The following is a 9,547-nucleotide window of genomic DNA, read 5'->3' on the forward strand; positions in this document are numbered from 1 at the left end:
AGTAGGGATATGGGACGATAGTTCTTCAGCAGGGTTTTGTCTCCCTTTTTGAAGAACAGGACGACCACACTCCTACTCCACGCCTCCGGAGTTCTCCCTTCGAAGAGGACAGAGTTAAAAAGCGTCTGAAGTTCCCTAAGTACCGGTTTACCTCCCGCTTTTAATAGCTCTGTGGTAACGCCGTCCTCTCCAGGGGCTTTTCCATTTTTAAGCTGTCCAAGAGCAGTCTCGATTTCGCCAATACTGACTTCAGGCAGGTCTTCGGAGAAATGGCGTGTTAATGTAGCTCTAGGATCCTCATTTTCGGGATCAGGTCGAGATGCATGCGATGCGTATAACCGGCCGTAGAAGTCCTCTACTTCCGAAAGTACTGCCGGCTTAGAAGAAACGACTTCTCCACTTGCTGTGGTCAACTTCGTCAGGTGGCTCCTTCCAAGAGATTGTACGAACACCTTAGACCCCCGATTCTGCTCAATAGCTCTTTTTATTGCAAGAGTATTGGAGTACCGGAGGTCGTGTCGTACGCGCCTGCTGATCTCTTGGTTTAATTGCCGTTTCTCTGACGAAGTGACAGGTGGGTTTTCACGTCGTTTCTTCATGAGCCCCAAAGTCTCTTCCGAAAGGTTCGACTTCCTGCCCTTACGCTGCATGCCACAATATCTCGTGCCTTCTTCTCTGAGAATTCGAACTACATTTTCGAGGTTCTGGTTTACGTCCGTTGTGGTTTCCACGGCAGCGAATCGGTTCTCCAGGATTGACTGGAATGTTTCAGATCCCGCAATGGTTTGGAGCAGCTTTGGTCGGAGCGTGGACTTCATCAGACGGGCGCGCTCGGCCTTAAAATTGATATTCAGAGAGCCTCGGAGGAGTCGGTGATCACTACCGGTATTGAACCTGTTAATCACTGAGACGTCTCTGAATATATGCCTCTTGTCCGTCATTATGAAGTCGATCTCGTTTTTCGTCATAGTGTCGGGGCTTTGCCACGTCCACTTCCTTTGCGGCTGCTTCTTGAAGAAGGAGTTCATCAAGAAGAGCCCCTCCCGTTCGAGGAAGTTGACAAGCATTTGCCCCCTATGATTCCTGCTTCCAAGTCCATGGGGTCCTACTACCGATTCGCTGCAGTTCTGTACTCCCACTTTAGCGTTGAAGTCCCCCATGACAACGTTGTAGTGGGTTTTCGTGGTGAAGTGGAGGGCCCTCGATATGTCATCGAATAATTCTTCCACTTCATCGTCCGAGTGTGTCGAGGTCGGTGCGTACGCTTGCACCACCTTGAGGCTGTACCTCTCGGTGAGCTTTATAATGAGGTACGCTACCCTGTTCGACACACTGGAGATTTCCACCACGTTGTCAACTAGGGACTTATTTACCAGAAACCCAACGCCACCTTGGGATTGTTGGTCACCCTCTCGGAAGTACATTAGGTGGCCTGATTCGAGGGTTACGGTGTCCTCTCCCTCTCTACGGACTTCACATAGCCCTAATATGTGCCACCTAATTTTCCCAAGTTCTACCTCAAGTTGCGCTAGATGCGAGTCAAGCCGTAGCGTGCGTCCGTTGTACGTCGCAAGGGTCAGTCGGTTGTGGTGGCCTCCCGTAGCCCGGTGATTCTTAGCACCCCCCGTCCCGCCGTTACCATCGTCGCCACCATGACGAGGAATAGCGGGGCTGCCGGGAACTGGGGGCCGTGGCTTGCGTGTGTGCTGTATGTGGAGGTTGTGCCCATAATCGCCACGCTGGGCAGGCGGGTTGGCGATCGCAGGGCGTAGCTTCTCGCACCGGTGACGCTGCTGCCCGTCACCGGCCTGTGGTATTTAGCTACGCCTATTATGTTGATGGTTATACCGCCATCAGTCGGTCGCCAGAGCCTCGTTTGCTGGTCGGCAGGATGCACCACGGGCAGGTGAGGTTGGCTTGGGGCACTAAGGTGTAGTTTGCGCCCCCTTACATCCCATAATAGTTATTATAATTTTACTATTATTATTATTACAAATAATTACTCGCATGTAATTAAAATCTTTTTAAATTATAGTCGAGGAATAGAAATACTCTGTGAGTGTACAAAAGTACATTCACTATTCTAATTTCTAAAACACTGTTAGGTACTTCGTTCGACTAAAACTCATACGAAAAACCTCTCCTATTTTCTCCTTAAAATTTATAAATTTCTAAAAACTTTACTAAGCGAGTACGTCACGAAAAATTGCGCTAAAATTTCTAACCAATAATATCTATAGCTTCGGAGATCTCGTGATAAATCTGTGGTATACCTCTTGTATATATACATATATAGATAAAACTCCAGTTTGTACGTTCACAATGAACTAAGGAAACAATATTGCGTCAAATAGACTGTCTATTTAGGAAGGTTAGGGGCCATATAATGTTACGCCAAGGCACTCAGGAGCGACGCAGTAACCATAAACGTCAACTAATGGCAGATGCGATACTGGCACGCTTAATCCAAATTTAACGCGGGCATAACCGCGGGGCACAGATAACATATATATGATATGAAGTATATGATAAATGGGGATGAAAATCCACGATATTCTTATTAAACTCGAAAACAAAACAAACTTTTCAGTTTTTCTATTAAGTAGCTATGTACTTATTAAAATTTTCAATAATACAGTTCTTTCACAAATAGTAGATAGCTTTGATTATTAAAATGTATTTTAATTATCCTAAGTCTGTTATTGAGGAATATCAAAGTAACAAATCAAATCAAGATATACTTTATTTAAGTAGGCTCCGACGAGCACCTTTGATTCGTCACTTTACAGGATTCAATTAAATTTAAAGCTTGCTTCGGGTGAAGATTTTACCGAGAAGAACCGCCAAGGAAATCAGGTCTCTTTTCCGATAGCCAATTAAATATATCGTTAAATATTAAAAATATTTTTATAACTTGTATCGCATGGAAGTCAACAAATGCTTGACATACTTTTCATTTACATCACATAATATACATAGTTTTTATACTTTGTCTTATAATATTTCTTATTAATCATTTGTTTTTTAAGATAAGATTTAAATTTATTAATAGACAAAGTCCAATAATGTGTCCCTGTCTCAAATGCATGTCGTTTCGATGTGAGATAGATACACATGAGGAAAATTCCATCCTGCACATGCAGGTTTCCTCACGATATTTTCTTTCAACACCGGCCGTGAAATTATTAAACCACATAAAAGCTGACTGGTACACCTTTCCAGGACACGTGACAGTGGCAGACATCGCAACGAGATAAGATTGCATTTACGTATGTATGATGTTGTTTTTATTTATTTTAATATATAGTCGAACTGGGGCCATCGGAATTAGTTTTTAAAATAATAATAAAACTCATTAATTTAAGGCTGACAAACATTGCAGACAAAAAGTTACCATAATAGTACGGAAAAAGACGAAAAGGAAATATTTTCATGAACAGGAAAACAAAAAGAAGAGGAGCTATACGTGTGTCAGATAATTGGATTTAATTAAGATGAATAGAAAGGGGATTTGTTTCCTCAAAATCCAGGATCAACTCTTGAAGATACTTTCTTCCTGGGAACGCTCCCTTGGTCTTCAAATACTTGAAGAACATGAGCCATAGAATGGGTGATACATGACACATCACATCATCAGCCCGTTTTTGTCCACTGCTGGATATAGGCCTCTCCAAGCGCACGCCACTGTGGTCTTTCTCCGGCTACTCGCATCCAGCTCCTGCCTGCCGTCTTGCGTATATCGTCACTCCACCGTGCCTGAGGACGTCCTACACTACCTTTGCTGAGACGCGGTCTCCACTCTGATGCGGAATGGATGATATTATTTGTCGAATAGGAGAAGGATAATAGTTCCTTATACAAATAAAACTTGAATAAGCTATTCCCAGCGTATTTAACTTTGATATTGATGTATGTATTTTCTTTCTTGTGTGGGCCGCGGCATTACACATATCATGAGTGCGCCGCGGTTAAAAGCAAGCTACTGTAGCTCTTTTTTTATTTTTCTGTACATGAAAATATTTTCTTTTCGTCCTTTTCCGTACAATTTTAAAAACTTTTATTTTCAAAACTTAGTGCTGACCCACAATCCAAATGCTACTTGATACCTTACCAACTAAAAACATCACGATAGGTACAGTGCAGGTAGGATAGCTACCCCGTTTTTGGGCACAGCCCGCTTGAAGACACGACACGTTATGAGTATAAGTTTTCAGATTATTTTGCTCAAATGAATAATAATCTTTAAATGAGATAAAAAGAAATACTGAACCGAAAATTCTTAACTTCAGAAACGGCGGAATATTCTTGAACATTCGTTTTATGCAAATATTAAGCACACGTGCGCCGGCAATATGAAGTTAGTTTTAATTCTCCGTGTTGTTTTAAGTTTATTATGCACAAGAGCTGACTTTTGAATTTTAACTTCGTATTCAATTCAGGTTGTCCTAAAATACGGAATATTTCGTATATTTAAACTGAGTTTAGGTGCAAACTGTTCTGTCGGTGCCAAATATTATTACCCATCAGTGCTATGACTAAAAAGTAAATAAGTGTTGCGTTAAGAGCCGAGACGGCCCAGTGGTTAGAACGCGTGCATCTTAACCGATGATCGGCAGGTTCAAACCCAGGCAAGCACCACGGAATATTCATGTGCTTAATTTGTGTTTATAATTCATCTCGTGTTCAGCGGTGAGGGAAAACATCGTAATTAAACCTGCATGTGTCTAATTTCATAGATTTTCCGGCACATATGTATTCGACCAACCCGCATTGGAACAGTTTGGTCGAAAATATTCCAAACCTTCTCCTCGAAGGGAAATGAGACCTTAGCTCAGCACTGGAAAATTTACAGGCTGATGTTGTTGTTGTAGCAAATGTCACTAAGCAAAGTATTGTCAATTTGAAGACAGGGTTTGAAGTTTAATTCGACATCATATACATAGTAATTTTCATCAGACATATGATTTCTCGGCAATATATCTCTACGCACAAGACATAAAAGTTCAAAGGTGGTTGCCCGAGTTTCGAATCGAAGGTTAAATTTCACGTGTTCTAATAATAGACAATTTTAGTTCTTTTACTAAAAAGTAATGCTAGATCTTTGTATTTAAGGTCAATGAACCAAATTACAAGGGACACATCATTTGTAGATAAAGAAACAATAACGACTTTTTTTATTTTACCAAACTGACATTTGACATCAACGAAGTATTTTAAAAGTATTCGATGTTATTTATTTATGTTTTCTCAGTTGCATTCCATAAAAAATACAAATAAAAATTGGTTTAGGAGCAACAGGCAGTTTCGTGTGAGCAGCGATCTGTTACGAGCGGGCAACCTTTGGACATACGGCTGAATATAAAATATGGGTATACTGCCTCAATCATTTGTAAACCACGAAATGTAAATATTTAACTTGAAACTTTTTTTTATGATATAGATAGTAGCGGAAATTGGCCTCTATCTATATACTTAGGCGATGTACGAAATATTAACCAACTATTTTATCGCCAATTCGCCACTTTGGAAACTAAAATATTATCCCTTGTGCTTGTATTTACACTGGCTCACTCACCGTTCAAACCGAAATTTTACTAAGAATTTATATTTAACGATAGAATATCTTTTGTGTCTTGCGCTTTTTGCATTTTGTATAATCTGAGGACATAATGAACTCCCTTAGATGTATAATGTGAAACAAAATTGTGAAAAACATAACAATAATGAGCTCTAAGTTGTACTGTAATAAAAACTCGCTATAAAACCAACGCAAAGCCCGACTCACAAACATTTACTGAGAAATTGCGTTTTCATAAAAGGCGAGTGGCTAAAACGCTTCCGGCGATGAAGTGACTTCAGAAAAATATTCAGCCGGGAGTACCTATGCGAGCATATGGATTATGCAAATGGCAACACGCACAGCTGTCTCTCGCATAAGTTTTATACGCGGTCTGTATAACTGGCAACCCAGTGCTATGCGCTTCTACTCAGGAACAATTTTTTCATTTACTAATTTCTTTTAAATACAAAAGAGTTTAATCTGTATAAGTCTACATACATGGAATTTTAAAGGTACTTTAAAGTTACTTGATTTTTTCAGGTTTTCTTGATGTCATAATTATGTCATCTCTAGTGTTGTTTTGCAAACAAAATAATAAGTCGATAAGAAATCAAATAGTTATCTGTAATTATATCTTATAAAAACGCAATTAATAATGATAACATTATTAATAAACGTAATAATAGTACTAGACTAGCTACACGGCTTCGCACTGGTACAAATACGTCTACTTGTAGAACTTTAAAAGTAGAACCTATACTGTAACTCAATATAACTATTGTTTTACGCGTCACACGTCAGTAAATCGCAGGAGATTGCTAATCGTTTCACTTCAGTCAATTTACACAAAACTTTAATGAATTACACACTTAAACCTTCCACGTTAATTGGTGAATATCATATGAAATTGAGTTTTTGAGTTTATCGCGTCCAGGCTGACATATATGACGGATCTTTATTTTATAATATGTAGTGATTGTTTATCAAACTAATTTAATACCTCGATTACATTATCTATGTAGATAGTAATAAATATTACTGCACGTATTATATATTGTGAATATGACTTCAAATTAGCATAAATAAAAAAAATGCATTCACTTACAACAAATCAAGTAATAATTATAAGATAGGTAGAATTACTTATAAGTTACAAAATCTCTGAATTAATAATATAAATTACGCAATTAATTTTTATCAACATTTATCGCTGCGATGTGCTTCTACGTGTCAATGATTAAAATAAATGATATTTATAATACCTACATGAACTCGTTTGTCCTGCGTGGAAATCAGGGCGCCAATTCTATAAACAAATAATCAATTTATGGCAATCGAACCGAAACGATACCTTGCTGTTCACCCGTTTTCTTACTAACACAATGATCTACTTACTAGACTTTTGGTTACAGGTTCTGTCGAAGTTGATTGGAATATAATAAGTTGCCTTTACCCCTTTATCCCCAAATTTACCTGTAAAAGATTAATTTATATAGTAGTCATGCGTACCAATTTTTTTTTCTGGAATAGGTTGGCGGATGAGCATATGGGCTACCTGATGGTAAGTGGTAACCATCACCCATACACAATGACGCTGTAAGAAATATTAACTATTCCTTACGTCGTTCGACAATGCGCCAACCTTGGGAACTAAGATGCTATGTCCCTTGTGCCTGTAGTTACACTGGCTCACTCACCCTTCAAACCGGAACACAAAAATACTGCGTACTGTTGTTTGGCGGTAGATGAGTGGGTGGTACCTACCCAGGCGGACTTGGACAAAGCCTTACCACCAAGAAATTCCGTAAAAATCAGCTTAGTTAAGTTGTGAAAGACTACTTTCACGTTTAAAATATCACTATGGATTAAAATCCACTGGGGACAAACTCCAAGAAACCTTAATTTGTTAATTACATCGAAAAGCGTAAATATATAGATAGAAGTGATTTTTTCTCCCTTTTTTCATCAATTCAAAACCATCATCAAGAAATCAATTCTAAGTTAAATTTCAAAACATTAATTTAATAAACATTATGTCAGAAGAACAGTAACATTAGCATATATTTTTTAATAATACTTGAGGCAAATAATGTCGACAAGGTATAAAACATAAAGACCATCAAAAGAAATATACTTTTATTTAATTTGAAAAAATGTTTTTGACAGTGACAAGAAAACAGAACAATGATTTGTTAATAAATTATTTATACAATGCTAAGCAAGTATGAATGCTTTTTTAATTAATGAGAGTTTTAATCTTAAAATAGTAATCAGCTTTGTAATCGTACCAGTCTAGAACTTTCCTGTCAAACCATACATACGCTCCTTTTAATGTTTGAGGTGCATCTAAAACGAGGTACAGTGGAGTCTCGGCGGCTTGGTCTATACTGTAGAAGCCTACACCGGTTGTCATGTCTGTTCGCACCAACCCTGGATGCATGGAATTGACAGATATGTTTCTACCTTCCAGTTCCTTCTGGTGTATCATAGTCACGGCACTGAGAGACATCTTGGCCACCCTATACGCTGCAACGGTACCGCCATCAGCGAAGTCTTCTGAATTAAATGTACCGTTTTTCTTTGATTCCAGAAACCAATCGACGAATTCGTATAAATTTTCAATTTTCAAATCTTTTTTGGATAACCTATCAATCCAATATTTATTTCTTAAATTGGAAAGGTGACCGCAGTCGCTGGAAATGTTAAGTATGCGGCCGTTGTTTCTTACTAATGGATAAATCAATTCTTGCATTGTAATCACACTCTTGAAATTAATATCTATAACATTTTTGCTATTTTCGTAAGTGGACGAGCGCATATCATTGTCAACGATTGCTGCATTATTTATTAGAATATCAAGACCTCCATGATTTTCTTTGATATGATCTCTGAAACGTTCGACACTGTTCCGATCAGCCACATCTAGTTGATGATATTTTGGTTTCAATCCTATTTTATTAAGTTCAGCTACAGCTTCCCTTCCTCTTTTATCATCTCGAGAAGTTAAATAGACGACTCCATCGAATCTTTGGCACAAGCCCTTAACGATGGCAAACCCGATGCCTTTATTGGAACCAGTGACCACAGCAACACGGGACATGTCTGTTGCAGTTAAAAATATTTTAAGACTAATGAAATTATCTTTAATTAAAGATAAATAATATTATTATGAACGCGTTTCGCTGTATGACATAACTTGATAAGCTTTATCTGTGAATATAAACATTCTCTTTTTCGTTTACATTCTACAACACTGCATTATATAATTTAGAATTCATTATAATAACATTATTAATAAAACTTATTTACCTTCATGTAAAAACAATATAATTTAATATTACGAAGTCTAATTTATTTCATTTTGCTAAATTGTTGAATATGTTCTTAATTTAATAATATAAAGTTAATATTACTGTTAATTTCATAACATAAGTTTAATTTATTTTATTAAATTGTTAAATATATATAGTGTAAAATGGACTTGGTGAGAAATAAATGGCTTTTTTTATTTTTTTATTATGTTTAATGAAATTTTGGTAGAAGTAAAGAAGTGTCAAAAGATACTTTATTTTTATTCTTCTTATCAATTATGTATCCAGTGTTTAAATTACCCTTTAAGGGCTATATAGCTATAAAGTCCTTTAATGAAATTTAATTTAGATAAATAAAAGGACAAGCTACAAGACGTAAGAGCAATATCCGAACTGGATTTTTGTTCTTACGTCATGGACCAAAGTCTCACAGCGTCATTACTATTTTTGGTTTAATTAATTTATACAAAATTCTTACATATATTTAAAAAAAAAGAGTATATTTAATTTCCACTCGTGATCCAAAAACCAGTGAAGTACTACACTGGTTAGTAGTTCGTAGTTCCTTAAACAGAATTTTGCAGAAATGAAAAATATATATTAAAGAAACCCTACCCTACCCTACATGTATCGGGGTGAATCAAATGACTTAGGTTAGCAGCATTAAGTCTTCCCA

At 37.3% G+C, this 9,547-nt stretch overlaps 1 protein-coding gene across 1 annotated transcript; it reads right to left on the reverse strand.

Annotated features, from left to right (window-relative positions):
- Nucleotides 1–7,681: 7,681 nt before the first annotated feature.
- Nucleotides 7,682–8,696, reverse strand: LOC124531080 (carbonyl reductase [NADPH] 1-like). The gene has a single exon (XM_047105532.1). It carries the CDS (start codon nucleotides 8,658–8,660, stop codon nucleotides 7,797–7,799), a length of 864 nt encoding a protein of 287 aa, XP_046961488.1. The 5' UTR covers nucleotides 8,661–8,696; the 3' UTR covers nucleotides 7,682–7,796.
- Nucleotides 8,697–9,547: the final 851 nt, after the last annotated feature.

The sequence above is a fragment of the Vanessa cardui genome, chromosome 7 (genome assembly GCF_905220365.1).
Source record: "Vanessa cardui chromosome 7, ilVanCard2.1, whole genome shotgun sequence".
In the NCBI taxonomy this organism is placed as follows: domain Eukaryota; kingdom Metazoa; phylum Arthropoda; class Insecta; order Lepidoptera; family Nymphalidae; genus Vanessa; species Vanessa cardui.

Bases quoted from the DNA above. Each gene is read 5' to 3' on its own strand.
- LOC124531080 (XM_047105532.1), bottom strand. From the start codon at position 8,660: ATGTCCCGTGTTGCTGTGGTCACTGGTTCCAATAAAGGCATCGGGTTT.